Source organism: Cynocephalus volans, chromosome 8 (genome assembly GCF_027409185.1).
Source record: "Cynocephalus volans isolate mCynVol1 chromosome 8, mCynVol1.pri, whole genome shotgun sequence".
Classification (NCBI taxonomy): domain Eukaryota; kingdom Metazoa; phylum Chordata; class Mammalia; order Dermoptera; family Cynocephalidae; genus Cynocephalus; species Cynocephalus volans.
The window spans coordinates 64,142,192-64,162,160 of record NC_084467.1 but is presented as its reverse complement, the minus strand read 5'-3'; the positions used below and the strand labels follow the sequence as shown (position 1 = coordinate 64,162,160).

The 19,969-nt window shown below is 34.4% G+C and overlaps 1 protein-coding gene across 1 annotated transcript in view; it reads left to right on the top strand.

The window, feature by feature from the left end:
• The window catches only part of LRRIQ3 (leucine rich repeats and IQ motif containing 3), a 154,942-nt gene extending 135,686 nt beyond the window's left edge, over nucleotides 1-19,256 (top strand). Inside the window, exons 6-7 of the mRNA XM_063105773.1 lie at nucleotides 9,455-10,178; nucleotides 19,115-19,256. Coding sequence (XP_062961843.1) covers nucleotides 9,455-10,178; nucleotides 19,115-19,256 — 866 coding nt within the window. The remainder of the gene's footprint in view (nucleotides 1-9,454; nucleotides 10,179-19,114) is intronic.
• The last annotated feature ends 713 nt before the right edge of the window (nucleotides 19,257-19,969 follow it).

The window sequence follows — 19,969 nt, the reverse complement described above, 5'->3', positions numbered from 1 at the left end:
ATTTATAAGGGCTCCATTTTCATGACTTAATCATCTCCCTATGGCTCCCAACTCAAATATCCTCACCTTGGGGGTTAGGATCTCACAATATGAATTTGGGGTGGGGGACACAAACATTCAGTTTGTAACACCCTTCTTGAGTGATAGGGAAATTGTGAAAGAAGATGATTTTAAATTTAGCATTATAGAGGCAGAAAAAGATATAATTAATAGCATGGTCAGATAGAGATGGATATGAATCATAGCTTTGCCTTCTACTCCCTATAAAAATTTGGAAAACTTACTTGATTTCTATAATCATTTAAAGTTCTAATCACTGCTTTAGCTATATCTCCTGAATTTTGATATATTGTATTTTCATTTTTATTTAATTTTAAATATTTTTAAATTTCCCTTATGATTTCTTCTCTGACTCATGGATTATTTAGAATTACGTTGTTTAATTTCCAAATATTTGCAGGTTTTTTTTTTTTTTCAGTTATCTTATTTTTATTGATTTCTGATGCAATTTTGTTGTGGTCTGACAACATACTCTGTATGAGTTTGACTCTTTCATGTTCATTGAGATTTGTCTTATACCCTAGCATGTGGCCTAAGTATGGAAAGTATATGCTTATTAGTACACATACCATGTACAATTGAAAATACTGTGCATTCTGCAGTTGTAGGGTGTTACATTCTATAAATATCAATTATCAAGGAGTTTAATAGTATTGCTATTTTAATTAATGTCATTACTGATTTTTTGACTAGTTCTATCAATTACAAAGAAAGAAGTATTAATATCTCTTATTATGATTATAGAATTTTATATTTCTCTCTTTAATTCTATGAAATTTTGCTTTATGTATTGAGTCTCAGTTGTAAGTATTTTGCTTTATGTATTTTGAGTCTCAGTTTATATAAAATACATAAACATTTATGATTTTTATTTATTCCTGGTGAATTGACCCTTTATTATTATGAAATGTTTCTCTCTTTTCATACATTATTTTATCTCTTATTAATATTGCCTTTTGTGCTTACTGTTTGCATGTTATTTCTTTTTTCATAGTTTACTTTCAACCTATCTGTATCTTTCTATTAAAAGTACATCTCTTTTAAGTAACCTTCAATGGATCTTGCTTCTTTTTATCCATTCTGATAATCTCTACCTTTTTATTTGAGTGTTTAGGCCATTAACATTTAATTTAATTATTTATTAATGATATGGATTATTGTAATTTAGGTCTTCCATTTTATTATTTGTTTTATGCTCTGGTTTGTTATGGGCACTCAGTTTTTTCTTTTTCTGTTTCTTTTGATTATTTAAATATATTAAATTTATCTGTTGGATTTTCAGTTGAACCTCTTTGCATTACGTTGCTTTGTGTTGCTTTGCCCCGCATGGATTTGTCACCCCATTTCCCCTGGGTGATGGAGATGCAAAGGATTACTCAAAACCTATCTCTTCTGAGCAGTGAGAAGCCCCAAAGTGGTTAACTTACCTGGGAATGCTCCAGTGAGAGGTAATCCTTCCTCAGGAAATTAACCCCAAACTGGGGTTCTCTTCCTGCATTTATTTTCCAGACCAGGAAGTTACAGGAAAAGAACATAGGTGAGGTTATAATTTAACAATATAAGTCTGGTACCTTTCAGTGAAACAAGCCAGATGACATTCCATTAGACAAGTGATCTTACAGCAATTTCTCAGTATCTTTACATAACAATCAGTAACTAGTTTGTCCTTGAGCCAGCAACCTTGCTGTGCCACAAATCTTTATCATACACCAGAGACTCTATAGCCTGAGGAAAATTTCCACTCCTCCACAAGGTCAATATTTTAAACTGCAAGGCTTTGGAAAACCAGGCCCTGTAAAGAACATTTGCTTTATAGTATATTCCACAGCATTATATATTTATTTCCTCTAGGAATTACAATATACATCCTTAACATTTTATAATATACTTAATGTTGGTATTATACCATTCACAAAAAATACAGAAATCACACAACCATGTAGACCATTTAGCTTCTTTCCCCTACCACTGTTTACTATGTAATTTTCATTTTTAATACATGTTTTAGATTATATTATAGGCATCACAAATGTTATGTTGTGATACTCTGTATTCTGTTATAAGAGCATCAGTGTTTTTGTTTAGCTGGCCATTAACATCTGCTTGCTTTTGCTCATTCTCTAGAGTCCTCAGATATTTGTTTGTTCATTTGTCCAGATGTTAACCTGATGTTAGGCTCTTACTCCAGCATGTAGTCTACGTGACTTCCTTAAGCATCAATTTCTTTTCTGAAAACGGGGATAAAAATAGTACTTATCTCATAGGATTGTTAATAGGACCAAATAAAAGAATTTGTTTAAAGAACTCAGCTTGTTTTGACATATAGCAAGCACTCAGTAAATATTAGCTGTGTTGTTATGATTAGTGTTCAGTAATATCTACCTTATAAGTTGTTACCAAGATTAAAATAATGGTAATATATGTAAAAATGTAGCCTAGTGCCCAGCAAATGGTAAGGGCTCAATAAATGGCAGCATTTATGCTAGTCAAAATGACTAATATTATTTTAGATAGTGATGCAAATGGTACCTTTTGAACAAGTGGGAACAGCACAAGCCAAAGATAAGAAGTAGAAGTATTTCCTATTCAGAAGCAGTGACTCTTATATTTGAAGTGTAGAGTTCCTAAAGGGAATAATGGAAAATGTGGGGAACACAAAAAGGAAATTTAGGAAACAAAAATTGAGAAGAAAGTATAAGTTTATTATCAGCCCACCACCAATATGAAGTGTACTCCTGAACTGACGTTTCTCTAGAAAAATGTTCATCAGACACATATTTACTGAAAGCCTGACATGCACCAGACATTATTCTAAGTGCTTGCTGTAGAGTGGTGAAAAAAGCAGTCATGGTCTCAACTTTCATAAAGCCTTGGAGATCTCTCAATCTAAGTTCTAACAAAACATTTATTATATATCTACTGTGCCTTGGACATCCTACTAGGATCTTTATTTAGCTCAAAGCAATGCAAATGTCATAATGTTATTATCTTACTTCTAGCCTACTTATTGATTAGTATCCCTATAGGTAAGGCAACTATGTAATTTATCTTGTAAACTGGGTTACTTCTAAGATTGAAAACAGTTGCTGTTAATAAACTTTGCCAGGACAATAGGCATAAACTGGGAATTTTCGTGGCAAATTGGAGTGTAAACCTATAACAGGTCCCTTTACAAATAGTGAGTTCTTTAGAAACTTAAATATGAAGAATCTTTGGCCAAAGATTCTTTTCTCCTTAAATTTCACTTATCTAGTGTATACGTATCAAATATTGATTTACCCCAAGTTTACATCCTTAGCTCTCCTGTCTTCTCTTAACTACGCTTATGGTTATAGTTTTACCTAAAAACCTCTGTGCTATTGGCTTCCAAATTTATATCTACAGATATGCCCTTTCTTCTAACATTTAGATTCAGCTCATGTATCCATCTGCTTCCTAAGCATCGCCAGCAACTAACTCCTGATAACAGCTGCTAGCTATATTTTGTAAAATAAAATTCTAGGTATTGTTCTTTTTTCTCATCTGCATCTTTGATTATATTTTTCCCCCTGGAAATGCCTTGTTTCCTGTCTCTCTCCACACTTTTTGGAAATTTCTTAAAGTTTCCCAAACACCCAAAATATGGGCCTTTCAGTAATGCAAATACAAAACAAAGACCATTCTTAAGAATAAATTTAGTTGTTACCCTGTTAAAAGTATTTTTTTTTTCATGCTACTTGCTAAAGACAGTAAGGAAAACTTTATTCAAGGGGGGCTGCCACAATGGGGTTGTGTAGAAGGGGAGAGTGATCAGGCTCACCTCCAAATATAACAAGAACAAGTGAAGATTCATAGCCAAGGATCAGGGTGGAGATCGGTGGATGAAAAATTACTGAAAGGAAGCATACAGGCTAGGGGGACTCTTGCTAAACTGACTCAACAGAATTCTTGCTGAGGGCAGGACATGGTGATAAGATATGGAGGATGGGGAATGAAAAATTTGATCAAATGTTAAGGGTGGGGAATTTTTACAAAACTGATCTGGCAGGATTCTTGCTAAACTTGGACGAAACAGACCAAGATCAGAGCCCAAAGTCGAGGACTGGTCAGAAAGAGACCAAGAGTTCAAATAGAATTTTCACAGCCTTCTCCAGAATATTTTTGCTGAAAACCACCTATGTCGAATTAGACAGGATAAAATGTCTTTCTTCTATGACCCTAAGGTTCCTTGTATATATTTATATCTTAACATTTATGCAATACTTTGAAGTTACCAGCTTTATCCATTTGCCTCCTTCACTAGACTATAAGATTCTCGAGAGACAGGACTGTTTTCATTTTTTGAAGAGCCTGGTACATAGTGGGTGCTCACATATTTATTCAGCCAAGTAAAGTTAAACTTTTCACTGTAAAACTGTAGTCAATGGAGTTGACCTTATTTTTGTCATTTATAGTCCTGGCAACCAGTAATTTTGCTTGGGAATTACCCCACAACTCATTAGTGCCTTGGCTACAGCATAGTAAATGTATTTGTAAGCAGTTGGAAGATTACATTTGGTACGTAAAATCAAATGTAAAAGCATACAAGGCTTGTAGGCCATGGCAAGGAGTTTGAATTTTATTATAAAGGCATATGTAAGGGCCGGCCCGTGGCTCACTCGGGAGAGTGCGGTGCTGATAACACCAAGGCCCCGGGTTTGGATCCCATATAGGGATGGCCGGTTCGCTCACTGGCTGAGCGTGGTGCTGACAACACCAAGTCAAGGGTTAAGATCCCCTTACTGGTCATCTTTAAAAAAAAATAAATAAATTAAATAAATAAATAAATAAATAAAGGCGTATGTAAGACCTTTAGGGGCAGTTTTAAAAGATTACTGTGGCTTGATCACTGTGTAAGCACTAAAATGTTTGCGTGTTGGGAAATGCAGATACTACTTAAGAAGCCATTTCAATAGTCAAAATAAGAGCTGAAGTAGAGTGGTGGCTAGGAGATGGAGAATAATCAATTAATTTAGGCTATGTTTTAGAGGTAAAATCTATTTTATTGATAAAATGTATGTGGGAAAACTAAGCTCTTAGGTTCCTTTACTGAGATAGGGAGGGTTGATTTTAGAGACAATAGATCTCTGGAAGCAAAAAAAGAAGTGCTTGGTTTTTAATGTGCCAAGTGTGAAAAATACCTATAAGATTTGCAAGTGGAGATGATGAATTTTAAAGTTATTGGCATAGAGATTGCCATGTAGATCCACAAGCATGATTCACTTCAGAAGAGAGGGTAGAGAGAAACAGGAAGGGGACTTAGTAGCAAGTCCTCAAGGCTTCAACATGAAGAGATTTGATGAAAGAAGAAGAGTCTACAAACAAAACCAAGAAGGGGTGATTGAAAAGGTAGAAGAAAAAATAGGAGAGGTTGGTATTAAAGAATCTAAATTTTTTTAATAAAGGCTTTAAGAGGAAAACCGATCAACTGTGTAAAATGTCATTGAGAATTCAAGAAAGATTAGAACAGAAAAAAGCACTCCTTGTATTTATTACCATAAAAGCCTTTGGTGGGAAGTGTTTCAGCAGTTTGGTGGGAATAGTAGAGATGAAATCCATATGTGAGTTGAAAAGTTAATAGAAGGTGAGGAAAAGGAAGTAAGTAGTACAAGGAGACAACTTTCTCAATAATTTTTAATCTAAAGTTTTACAGAAAAAATAGAATGGTAAGTAGAGAGCAATAGAGCCAAGGGTATGTTGTGGTGCTTATGATGGTAGTAGAAGTGGTGGTTACAGTGGCTTAAACACTGACGAGAATGGTCCAGTAAAGAGGGAGTGTTAAAGGAGAAAGTCAAGACAATTGCAGTAATAAAGGCAAAGGTGGATGGAGCCAAAGCACATGTGAAGAATTTGACCTCTGCTGAAAAAGGAATGCCCCCATTGGATCAGGTTAGAAGATGCATGAACACACAGAGAGGTTGGCAAATTTGGTTGTGTTTCCATCAGTTGGCTTCTATTTTCACAATAAAGGAGATGCATTATAAAGTCTTGAAACAAAATATGCATAGTAAGAACTCTCTCCTGTATATTCTGAGCTTCAATTTCTAGTGGATGTTGAGTGGGGTGACAAAAGTGCTTTGCTGTATTTTCCCCACTCATAAATAAATGATGTGGCTATTTAAATACTATGCTATTGATGAAATTAAGGAGATAAGCCCCTTGTATTCCATATCAAATATAATGAAAAAATATTAAACTAATGTATATCTTTTGCTCTTTGTCAGACGCTGTTCTACTACTTATGTAGCACACTTTGTTGGCATTTTACATTTTATTAACTTATGTAATTCTATAAGAACCCTATAAATTAGGCATTATGATATCTGTCTTACAGTGATGAAACCAAGACTCAAAGAATTAAATAATTTGCCTAAACCGCACAGTAAGTGGTCAAACTAGGATTTGAACTCAGCCAAGCTGGCTCCAAATTTGAAGCTTTAAACCACTATGCAAGTGGTATTACTCTTGAGCAACAGATTTATTCATCCATTCGTCTACTCTTTTCATCCAACAAATATGCTTACGGGGCATCTACTATTTAATTAATCCTATCCACCCAAACTATACTGCAAAATATCCTAGGCTAGGGACTAGGAATGTAGGATCAAAGAAAACATGCCCCCTACTCCTAAGGAACTTATATCTAGCTTTGTATTATACCTAGGAACTACTACATAGATCTTTAATATAAGTGAAATGTGACAAATTTCATAAGGGAGAACTAATATGTGAGTTTAAAAAAAGGTTGAATAAGGAAAAAATTTAAAGAATAAGGAAAGATGACATTGAAAAATGGATAAAATGTGAACAAATATAGATTGGGAAAACAGCATACTGGACGAAACATAAAATAACATAAGCAAACCCCCAATGATGGGAACATATAATACATATATTGGAGGTGTTGGGGTAGAGGGAGATGAAGCTCTTTTCATAGAATATGTGATCCTGGGCTGAAAGGTGAACGTATCCTTCATCCTGTAGATACCAAACAATGAAGGTTTTGTTTTCCTTTGCTTGGGTGTAAGGCACGACGTTATTAGAGTCCTATTGTAGGAAGATAAATATTATAGCTGGGAGTAATGTCTTCAAAAAAGAGATTCTAAAGCTGAGAAGGAAATTAGGAGAACTTTAAAAGTGCTAATGCGATGACATTCAACCAATCAATGAGAAACTTTGGCTTTTGCTGCTCTGGGTCTCTAGTGCCTTGCTTTGCACCCAGACTTTCATCATTTATCTCTGGATCCTTTGGCTTTGAATCCTGGTGGATTGCCTTTTTTACTTGCTATACTTGATTTCCTACTTCGCTCGGATTTCTTAACAGTTTGTTTACTTTTCAAATGCTGATATTCTTGTGGCCAGTAGTGAAAATCCTACCTATTCACTTTTTTTCCTATTGCCTGTCTAGGTTGCAGGCCCTGACTGACCTTCTTCATGGCCACCTTAACGTCCATGAAATCATCATCAGAGATGGCATTTTGACATATAAACAAATTAAGGGGATCTTCTATTAGAGAATATAAAATCCTTATAGACTAAAGTTAGCAGAGATGGAATTTTAACAAGTAGAGGGGATCAGTCAAACTTGGGAAACATTTTTTCCTGTGATTAACAAACAATACTTTTTTACCTGTATTTGCCACCTGATCCTGAATTCAATAGGTTTGTCAAAAAATAAATATGTGAACAACAATGTGATTTAAATTATTGTATTATTTAAATTGGCTAAGGTAAAAAATAGACCCAGAAATACATATTGACTCAAGCATAATTGCCAGTTATTTCTGGCTCCATGAGTCCAAGTTGGATTACCCTGGCCTGTGAGTAGTTTTTCAACTAGTGATTCAGGGAGCCAGGCTCCTTCTGTCTTGTGGCTCCATTCTTCCAGTGCTTTATCCTCATCTGTATGTGGTAAGCAGAAGAAGAAAATGAAAACTCAGAGGAGGCACATTTGTTTCTTAAACACCTTACACAGAAAATGATACATAGCACTTCTGCCCACACTCCACTGGAAAGAACTTAGCTCATGGTCACAAGTAATAGCAAAGAAAGCTGAGATATTTAGTTTATTTGTCCAAAAAAGGGAAAAAATAATTTTGATTACAGCTATTAGTTTCCACGAGAGTTAATAAAAGTAAGGTAAAACTGATTACAATCTCCTTTGCAAATATGAGCTAATAATGACTTATTAAAAGAAATTAAATTTGTCCTGACACTGCCTGTATGCCTTGAGTCCTTAGGTAACAAATTCCAACCTAACTTAGTATGTAAACAGACTGAAAGCCTAACTTAGGAATAGGTATTTGTAACAAATAGCTGAGTCACAGCCAATCATGGCAATTGAGCTTCAGCCAATCACAGGCTGCCATCTAATCAGACAATGTCCAAATATGGCCAGTGCTAAGCTTGTTTTAGTCCGTTTTGTGTTGCTATAACAGAATTACCTGAGACTGGGTAATTTATAAGGAAAAGAGGTTTATTTGGCTTACGATTCTGGGACAGCAGCATCTGGCACGCGCCTCAGGCTGCTTCTACTGGCGGTGGAAAGTGGCAGGCAGCCTGCGGGTACAAGCAGATCACATGGCGAGAGGAAGCAAGAGAGAGAGAGAGAGAGGAGGTGCCAGGGTCTTTTCAAGCAACGATCTCTCGAGGGAACTAATAGAGCGAGAACTCACTCATTAATCCCCCCTCCCCCAAGGAGATCATTAATGCATTCATGAAGGATCCGCCCCCATGACTCAATCAGTTTCCAACACTGCCACATTGGAGATCAAATTTCCACATGAGTTTTGGAGGGGACAACACATCCAAACTCTATCAAAGCTGTAACTAATCAAGCTATTCTGTGGTCACTAGCTTTTTCTATTTATGAATACTCATTGCCCATATTGTGGAGAGGAGATCTCCAACCTCCATTTGTTCTGGGTGCTGCTTGATTCATAAATTGCTCCTTCCTCAATTAAACTCTGTTAAATTTAATTTGTCTAAAGTTTTTTTTTTTTTTTTTTTTTTTTTTTTTTTTTTTTTTTTTTTTTTAGCAAACTATATGAAAATGTAATATGTATGTTTAGGTACTAAGTGTAAGATAAGATGCTGCTACTGAGTCAGTGCAAGTTAAATAATTATGTGAGATAATACAGGCAACATCAGAGTCAGATTCAGTGCATTTCTGTGTTAAAACATTTCAGTAGAGATTTTCCTCTCCAAAATCACTATTAAATCACAATTTGAAAGGGAACTTGGGAAAAATGCTTCTTAGTAAATTAATAGGTTCTTATCAACTTTATTAGTAATAGCTTTCAAAACAATTTGGACAGAAAATAAACTCTGTTTAGCTCTTGTATAATGTATAATATTTGTCTGCTATGTGATATAGGTCAAAAGGAGTCTGAAGATGAAATTGAGGATGAAGAATTGGATACCAGTTTTAGGATATCAGTCTTCAAACTACCCTTATACACTTTAGATTCATTGAAGTATGCTGCAGTATTGAAAGAGAAAAAACAAGATTCTTCTCTTATATGTTCCCAGCCATTTTCTACCACTCATCCAAAACGAATAATTAAAAAAGACACTGTGTTGGACAGGAATATAAGAGAATTTTTTACAACACACAGAGCTGGTATGAAACTCCGAACACTTCGTGAAATTGATAAATATTACACAGAACAAAAGAAGCAGGAATGCCATAAAGAAAAGATAACAGCTGTAGCCATGGCACAAGTTGCCCAAGAAAGAGTTAGCATAACTGTTAATGAAAATTTAAATGCGAAAAAATATGTTGCGCAAAAGTTAATTGAAAAAGATAATGAGACACTTCAGAGTGGTTTACGACAACTTCGCCAGGACAGATTTGACTATTTTGAAAAAGTAAGAAAGAGAAGAGCTCTGTTTCTGGAAGAAAAAACCCAAAAGGCTGCAGATCGTTTATTAGTTCAAAACTTAAATAATGAGCGCACTCTTTTGATCAAAGGAATGATTAAAGTCGACCGATTGAAGCAGAATGAGGCTGTCCTAAAAGAGAAAAGTCTCATTGTTCAGAAAAAACTAAAAGCAGAAAACTATCAAAAGAATTTACTTAAACAAATGAAGGAATTTAGGTAGGTAGAGTTTAGGTATCATGAAGCTTTTAAGCCAATTGCATGTGAATATTGCAAACTAAATGTTGAGATCTAATAAATAGTATTTTGTTTATAACATGATACATTCTACTTTGGAAAATGTAAATAAAAAAAGGACAAATTATGTACTAATATATAACCAATGATTAGACAATAAAATAACTCTATCTCCATCTCCTACCAATCTCATCCAATGAAACCTGCCTTTTAATTAATAGTAGTTCTTATTATCTTAAATGGCATCTTCATCAGCCTCTTGACCAGTCCTAGAAATCTGAATCCTTTGCAGCTCAGTCTCCCTCATTGCCAACATCTGTGTTCCTATTTATTTTACTTCTAAAAGGAGCCATAAAGAGATCCTTTCTTCTCCATTCAACCTCTTCTATTCTAATTCGGAATCTCATAATCTCTCTAAGAATTCACATTATTCTTCCGATAGAAATCTTCATCTCCAGTCTCCATCCTTTCTTCAACCCATGTCTGTTTTCTAGCCTACAAACCTCAACTATCTTTAAAATAAAGTTATGATTATATCATTTCTTATTTAAATATGTTTATAACTTGCAATTGCCCACAGAAAAAATACTAATCTCTTCTGAGTGGCATTTCAGACATCGTGCTCTGTTCTAGTCTAGACTCATCTCACACTAAATGTTCTGCTGTAGTCTCTTCCTTTAATAGCAATCTTTGCTCCTAAACAGAATAAATTATTCTCTATTCCTTTCCCAACTTTGTACTTTCTTATCCATATGACATTACTGATGCTATCCCCTTTTTCCTCAAATATGTACTCCACAAGGGCATTACAAGCCCACACTGTTACTGTCGTCCACATATCATTGTGCAACACAAACCTGTATGTTATTATGCAAATTAAAATGCTTTGAGTGTTCACATTGGTGAGGGGATAGTGCTTGTATATAAAGGAAAAGTCTCTTTCCTCCAAAGAGACACATCCCAGGGAAACACAACCCAGGGAGACACATTCCTTCCAGGGAGACAAATCAGGGAGCAAGAAGCTGATGCTTGACTGTGTGTGACTGTGTTTCACCCCATTTGCCCCATCATAAACTGCACAACCACTGGAAAAAAAATAGTTCTTTTGTTATTCTTCCTTTAGTAACCAACTCAAATGGCCTTTTCACTTTTAATGTCTCCTGAACTGCTCTTTCAGTTTGAATTACTTCCTTTAATTTTGTGGTGATTTCACAGCACTTTATTTAAATCTCAATTGTAACAGTTATCACAAGAGGGCCTATTTCACGACTAGCTTGTGAAGTCCTTCATAAGGTAATCTTTCTATTTCATTGCCTAGTGTAGTACTTAGTTAAATTTATTCAATGAATGTTTATTGAGGAAAATAGATAAAAATCTCAATTAGTGATGTTTATATATAAGCCCATTTAAGTCATATAATAGCCTCTGAGAAAGGTGAGTGATTTTTTTAAACATATTTATACTCAATACTTAAGCCATTGGAAAGAGAAACAATGTATATTTTTTCTGAATATTTGTATATTGAAAATATATAACTGGAATTATTGAATATACAATAAAAATTAACCAAGCCATGAAAATAGCTTCACAAATCATTAGAGTAGTTATCCATCTTAGTGCAAGTACTTATTTCATGGCAATAAATTTGTCCTGCACATTTTTTCACTGTCCCTTTGGGATCATTGGTATTTCTACTAAGGAGTACTTACCTTCAATTTAAATCATTCAAGTAGTAATCTTCAGCTCCTGAACATTCCTATGAATGTGATGTAGAGATGTAAAGGTCATTTGGCCCAAGAAACTGAAAATCTAGGTGGAAGAGGAGGCATAAGTCAGTAAAACTACCGGAGTTAAATAATAATGCGAGCAGTAATACAAGAACTATCAAGAGACAGAATTAAAATTTCTGGTAGAAAATAAGTAGGTGAAAGTAATGGGGGAAACTAAAAGGGAGAAAAGATTTCTTTCCTCACCATTGCAAGGTTCATGGCTGACACAACCAAGAAAAAACATATTAACAAAAGAAAAGCATAGCAAATCTATTTAATCAAAGTTTTACATGACATGGGAGTCTTCAGAAATGAAGATCCAAAGGCCTAGAGAAAACTGTGTATTTTTATACTCTTAGGTTTGATGAAGAATGGGCAGTCATGTAAAAGTATGATTGAATGAAAAGTGGTTATGATCTAATGGTAATAAACTGAGGAGAATTTAGCAAAGACTGTTTCTTCAGATTCTTCTTGACCTCTCTGTGTAATATTTCTTCTCTCCATGTATAGAGCAGAACCCCCATCACATTATGGTTTTCAAAAGAGAGGAGGTAGGAGAAGTTCAGAGAGACTTTTTGTTTGTGCAGATTTCTCAGTTTCCTTCAGTTTAAAATACTCAATATGCCAAGGTGCCATATTCTGGTATAGCATTTCTTGTACCTCACCAAAACCTTCAAAGAGAAAGCTTAAGTAAACACCAACTTACTAATTCATTTTAATTCTTCCCTGCCTTGCCATATAAAGATAAATAAGATTTTCTCGATCCTCTAAGAACTCACAGCCCAGTGGCAAACATAAGCATACATTTGGATTGTTACGAAAAGTAGAGGTGGGTGAAGTACAGTTACGGATTAGAATTTGGAAAAGCAGAGAGATCAGTTGAGATTGTTATAGGCAGGGAGGAGAGGATGAGAAAATTGAAAAGTTCAGAATAAGGGAGAGGAAGAAGATAATAAATATTGCTGTACCTATAGCAGTGGGTGTACGAAGGAGAGTAGTAAAAGGTGCAGTTGCTTATGAAACATGAACTCAGAAAGGGCCTTTAAGTCTCAGTGGGCAGTCACGTGATAAGGACCTCTAGGGATCCTACCAGAAAGAAACATTGCACTTTAATCATGTATTTTACCACAAAAAGTTTCGTTTCAAGAAATATTTCAGAAAATAATCATCAGAACACATTTTGGACAAAGCTGTCTCATACAAATGCAAAGTTTGCTCCATGATGACTTGTTTTTAAACCAAATTTAGTGAGGTAAGAGCTCTAAAAATTAATATTGACACAAAATATTTGAACCTATATTTAGTAAGTTTAACTTTCATTAGTTGTCAAAGGACATTTTTTAAGTACATGAAACCTTGACTCATACAAACATAAATGAACATACGCCAAAGATTTTATTTAACTTGTTAATGAAGAAACCAATATGATGTTATAAGCAGTTTAAATGAGAATTCAAAGAGCATGCATATATGTGCGTGCGTGCGTGCGTGCGTGCGTGTGTGTGTGTGTGTGTGTGTGTGTATGCAATCAGGAATGCCAAAATAGATTTATAGATGGATGCAAAACTTCAATTGTAACCTCACTGGACAAAATTCATCTACATTTCTATAAAAAAAGCATAATTTGCATTATTCATAGTTTTTCCCAACTTATAGAGTTGTAAATATCTCAAGGAGATTAAAAGGCACAGATAACTCTGAAGAGTGCACTAGATAGGACCCATAGTAATTATTTTTTATCCTTTCAAAGTCTTTCACACATTTTTTCCTGTTATTAGATTGAAGCTTATCAGCCAACACTTCTGTATATAAGTGACCAAACTATGAATATACATATGTTTAAGTCTTGTATAGAAATACTTGGAGATCTTAATAGCTGCTTACTCTATTTAAAATTTTAAATACCATAATTAAAAAAAAATAGTCTGTATTAGAAAGGTGTTTTAAAGAAAAAAGAATTTGCCTTTTCCTAGTTAGAGGCAATTTCAAGCTGCTTATTGAGGTACTTCATGTAATATCTTCTTAATTATGAAAAATATTTTATATTTTTCTCCCCCTAAATTTAAAATCATTTTCCTTAATGTATACTTTGTGTATGTGTGTAATTTTTGGAATTGATTTTCTATCATTTATTTTAATAAAAAATATATTTTGGAAAAGAGAATGAAACCTAGTATGGAATCTCAAAATACAAATCAAGTGTAAATCAACATTAAAGAAATTTAATCAGCTTAGTTTTTATCATAGCAAATTGAATGAAATTGTCCGGCCATAATTTATTTGTAAAGGGTGCAGAGTCAAATGAACTTCCTAATCTATCTTAACTGAATGATCTTCTCTTGTAAGCTGTTGCAAAGCTATTATTCTTGAAAGCACACAGGAATAGGCGATGTTTTGGTTATGTCAATGATGTGTCCCAAAAGGCATTATTGAATTTTACTCTAAATGCTTTCAAATAATATCGATAAATTAAAATTTTTTAAAAAAATGCTTTCAAATAAAGATTGAGTAAGTATCAATATGCAGAAAAGAGCTATGATTCAAAAAGTAAAGTCTCTTTAGAGACTTCTGAAGTTTTCCAATTCTGATACCTTTTCTGCTGTTGATTCTTCATTCACTTGACCTAAAACTGTTCCAATGAGTCTCAATAGCTAGTGAAGTCATTACTGAGTATGTAGCTCCCTAATCCTGCTATGTGAAATGAGGAAGAATAAAGGAAGAAAGGGAAACCATAAGCTCTAATTTAGGAAGTTGATAAAATACCCACAGGAGTATTTAAACATGAATTAAAGAGAGACTTTGAAATGAAAGAATCTATATGTCAGATAAAATCTGGTCATGGGCTTTCCAACATATTCTTGTCTGCAATCTAAGTGATGATGCCACTCAGAGCAGAATGTCAGGGTGTCCATTTTGAAGTAGAGTATCAGTTAGTATGAAATATCAAGTAAATAAGGTGGTTATTCAAGTACATCATCTACCTGTCCCTGTTTGGCAGTAGATTGAAATCCCATACTACCTTTTTATTTACTATGGCCTTTATATCCTGATTTATAAAGCTTTTCTTCATCCAACTTCTGACAGAGTCACAGTTAACTTCCAAATTCATAAACAAACAAACAAACACAAAAAACCCTCCCAATTACCTAATATCAACATTTTTGGATCCCAACAACATTTATCCTACCTAATTTTAATAAGCTTATTTCCATAAACACATAAAGACCCTCTTATCACTTGGAACTGCCCCTCCTCTTAAGTCTTAAACTCTTGTACACTTATTTATAGCCAAAATCTTCTTCTCTTTCCAACTTTCTTCATTTACTTTCACCACAAATATTCTTCAGAATATATGGTGACACCCATCCCTCAAATAACCTCCTTTATATGCTTCTTTTCTTTTCATTTCTAGTGTAGGCTCCAGGATTTTTTAATTCAATTATTCTTTTTTGTTGTTGTTCATTCCATCAAGTGTCTCTGAAGTCCTTCCCTTTTATAGCCTCCGTCATGCTAACTTGCCAGCCCTTATCTTGGAACAATCCAACTATCTACGAATACACTTGTATTCAGGTAAAAATGGCTGGAAGAAATTAGTGACCTGTAGATTCATGCCAGTATAAATTTTATGGTCTCCAGCTTTAGCTGCTCCCTCAGTTGCTTGATCTCCCATTACCTACAAGAGCAATTTCAAACCACTGGCTAGAGAGCTTCTTATCCAAACACCATGGCCTTTCCTTTTCAGCAAGTCACTTTATCTGTTCCCTAAAGAAATTTTAGGCCTTCAAGTTTGAACTCAACTTTCTATATCTGTATCTATAAAATTCTATATATTGTATATTTATTCTAATTTCCTTTTCTACTGTCTCAGGATTAGGTTTCCATTTTCCTATTGAAAACTAATCTCTTTTCTTATGCTCTTAGAGACTGTTAAAATCAGGTAAGGTAAGGCCTCTGTGTTAGTCAGAATTATGGACTTCAAGGAGATAGATACCATGCTCTAATTTCCAGGACTATAAATGTGATGAGATACCACACCTGTGAATATGCTGGCAAAGAGAACTCTGCCCATGTAATTAAGGGTGTTAATTAGTTGACCTTAAAATAGGAGATTATTCTGGATTATCTAGGTGGGCTCGGTGTAATCACATGAACTTTTAAATGCAGAAGTAAAAGAAACAGTCAGAGATATTCAAAGTATGAGAAGGATTTGACTTGATATTGCTGACTTGAAGATGGTTGGGGGATTACGGAAAGAGTGAGAAGAAAATGAATTTTGACAACAACCAGTGATCCTGGAAAAGGCCCAAATGACCTAAATGAGAACTACAGCCCTGGCTGACACCTTTATCTCTGCTTTGTGAGAACCTAAGCAGAAAACTCAGCTGATTCATACCATGCCTGGACTTCTGACCCTGGAAACTATGAGATAATATAAGGTTGTTGTTGTTTAGCCAATGCACACATTTATGGTAATTTTGTTACACAGGATAGAAAATAGAGATTCCAACTTTGTTCTCCTTTTTCCAAGATTGCTTTGGTTGTTATAGGAACTTTGCATTTCCATATAAATGTAAATTTTAATAAATTCAAAATGTTTAAATTAGATACATTAAAAAAATCTAAAGTAAATCTAATATATGTGTAAAACAAATTTAAACATTAATTTCTACCAGAAAGGCTTTTTTTCATATTAATTGAATCTGTAGATCAATTTCAGGGGAATTGACAACTAAATACTGTTTCCAAGCCTTGAACATGGTATAACTTTCCATTCATTTAGGTCTTCTTTAATTTCTTTCAGCAGTATTTTTATCATTTTCAGGTATAGGCTTTTCATTCATTTTATTAAACTTATGTCCAACTATATTATGTTTTCTTATCATATTGTAAGTATTAATTGCTTTCTTCACTTCATTTTCCAATTGTTTGCTGCTGGCATATATGAATACAACTGATTATGGTGTGTCTATTACTCTTCAATTCTTTTAAATAGTTCATTTCTTTACATTTTGTCCACAGTTTATAATTTTTATCTGTAGAAAGGGCTATTTCAATACACTTCTTAGACTTAATTAGTACCCTTAATTACATGTGCAAAGTCTTGTTTGCTATGATTTCTGCTCTGCTACAAATCCAGACATCACTACTCTCCTGAGCTCTAGACTTATAATAGTAATAGCTAACTTTCATCGAGTGATTATTAAAAGCCAGCTACTCTTTTAAGGATGTTAAGTGTATTAGCTCATTTACCGCTTACCAAACCCTATGAGTTGGATTGTCTTTTTCATAATAATGAGGAAAAGGACATAGAACTTAAAAAAACATGTTCAAAATCACACAATCACACAATCAATAAGTTTCAGAGCTGGGTTTCAAACCCAAGCAGAATGGCTTTACTACCTGTACTCTTAACCACAAGCCATTGCTTCTCTATATTCTACTCCCTGGCATCACCACATGGTTACCCAGGCCCTATAAGTTCAGCATTATCAAAACAGAACTCTAATTTTTCTCACCCCTTGGTTGCTCTTCCTACATTTTCTATTCTGATGAATGCCACTATTATTCATCCAGTAAAAGGAATTATAAAATGCCATGCATTCGTCCAAGAATGTTTAATGTATTAACTCATTTAGTTCTTCACTAAACCCTATGAGTGGTATTATCTCCTTCTTAAAGATGAAGAAAATGAGGTAGGGAGAACTTAAATAACTTGTCCAAAATCACACAGTCAATAAGTTGCAGGCTTTCCAGACTTAAGCCTCTCTTCCACTCCCCAAGTCCAGATATCTGAGTACACATACATATGAAGTGCTCCATGATCTGGCCTAAGATTGTTTCTCCAAGTTTATCTGCTCTTCTGTTTTCCTTTTCAGAAATGTATGACCTAGACAATTAGAGTGATGTCAGTTTCCTGGAGCATGCCAAACTGTGCTACCCTTTCTGCTTTTGTTTTGGCTGTTCATGCTACATAAAATAGCTTGAACAAAATGCCCTTCCTCACACTTTCTGCCTGGAAAGTGCACATCTTTTAAGACTCAGTTCAAGGGTTATTTCAACTTGGGAGCCTATTTTATCTTCTGTATCCTTTCCATCCAGGTTTTATTTACCAACTTTTCCCTTAATTTTTGTTTCACTCTGTCTTCTTAAGTAATGCTTTCAGTACAGTACTATAATATTTCATCTATATATTCATATACCTTTATTTTTCTTAACTTTCTATAAGCTTCTCAGTTATATCACGTATAAGAGTATTTCAGAATGTTCATGGACAAATAGAATTTAAAATTAATATGAATCTTTGCATGAATGTTTTGAAGTACCCTTGTATATTTATCTTTATGTCTCCAGCATCTAGGATAGTGCCAAGCATTACAATACATAATTTTTGAATGAATGAGGATGAATGAATGAATTCTCCTGAAGCCTGTGACAGTTCCCAGGTTTGGCAGAGTATTAATTTGCTAGGTCTGATGTGACAAAATACCACAAACTGGGTGGCTTAAACAAGAGAAATTTATTTTCTCACAGTTCTGGAAAGTGGAAAGTGTGAGCAGGTTTGTTTTCTCCTGAGACTTTTCTCTTTGGCTTGCAGATGGCCATCTTCTCACTACGTCCTCACATGGCCTTTCTTCTGTGCGCTCACATTTTTGGGGTCTCCTCCTCTTCTTGTAAGGATACTAATTATATTGGATTAGGACATACTCATATAACCTCATTTAACCTTGATTACCTGTTAAAGGCCCTATCTCCAAATACAGTCACACTCTAAGGTCTGCAGGTTAGGACTTTAACATACGAATTTTGGGGGAATACATTCAGTTAATAACAGAATCCTAGAAGAAGCTTGGATTTAATGAGGTTTAAGTAGAAGTTCTGCAAATCATGACATAGGCTAGTTTAGATGTCTCTTTGGGCATCTAAGCTGTGGTTTCTGAGAATTACCAGTTCTAGCCAATAGAAATCTTATAAGTATTAACCAAATATGAATACTATTTAATGATAAATCTAAATTCTATAGTTCTTTTTCCCATTTATATATGTCTGTTTTGAAGTCCTCTACTAATCATCATGAACAATCTAATTAATTGCTATGGTTTTAGTCATTTAAAAGTATCTCATTCTATTACTTTTCTTTTTTCCTCTTAGGGCTCAAGAAATACATAAAAAGCACTGTGAAGAAAAATTTGTTATCAATATGCTTGCCCTTCAAAAAGCCTGTGAAAGATTCCGAGAGGCTAAAGCAAAAGTTGCAAAAGTAAAAACAAACGTAAAGTTCCCAGTGGTTTGAGAAAATAAACCCATGCCAGTTCACATCCTATGATCATCTTAAATTACAGCCATTATTTTTAGTTGAAGGACATTGAAATAATACTCTGAATGAAGAAATAATCTACATCACAAAATGATTTTCTATATAAATCTTCTAAAAATATAAAGAATAGTTAAACTGTTTCTCTTATTGATTATAATTTAACTTAAATCAAGTTGATTTAGCCACTCCAAAAATTTCCTTTATGTCCAGATACCCAAGAAACAATTAAAACTGATTTCATTTATTACAGTTACATTAGTCTGTTTCTCATGCTTATAACAGAATACCTGAAACTGGGTCATTTATAAAGAAATGAAATTTATTTCTTACAGTTTGGGAGCTGGGATGCCCAAGGTCTAGGCGACACATGTGGTGGCCTTCTGGGTGAGAACTCTCTATAGTGTGTCACATGGTGAGAACAAGCTGAGCAAGAGAGTTAACTTACTCACTTAATCTCCTTTTAAAGTCATCAGAACCATGCCCATTACTCGAGGAATGGATCAATCCATTCAGGAGGGCTCAATCCTCACAATCTAATCACCTCATAAAGGCTCCACCTTTCAAATGCCATAATCAGATTTCCCACCCTCTTAACACTGTTGCAATGGGAGTCAAGTTTTCAATACCTGAACTTTCAGGGAGCGCATATAATCCACAGCAGCAGATAATATTGCAAAGACATTGCTTAT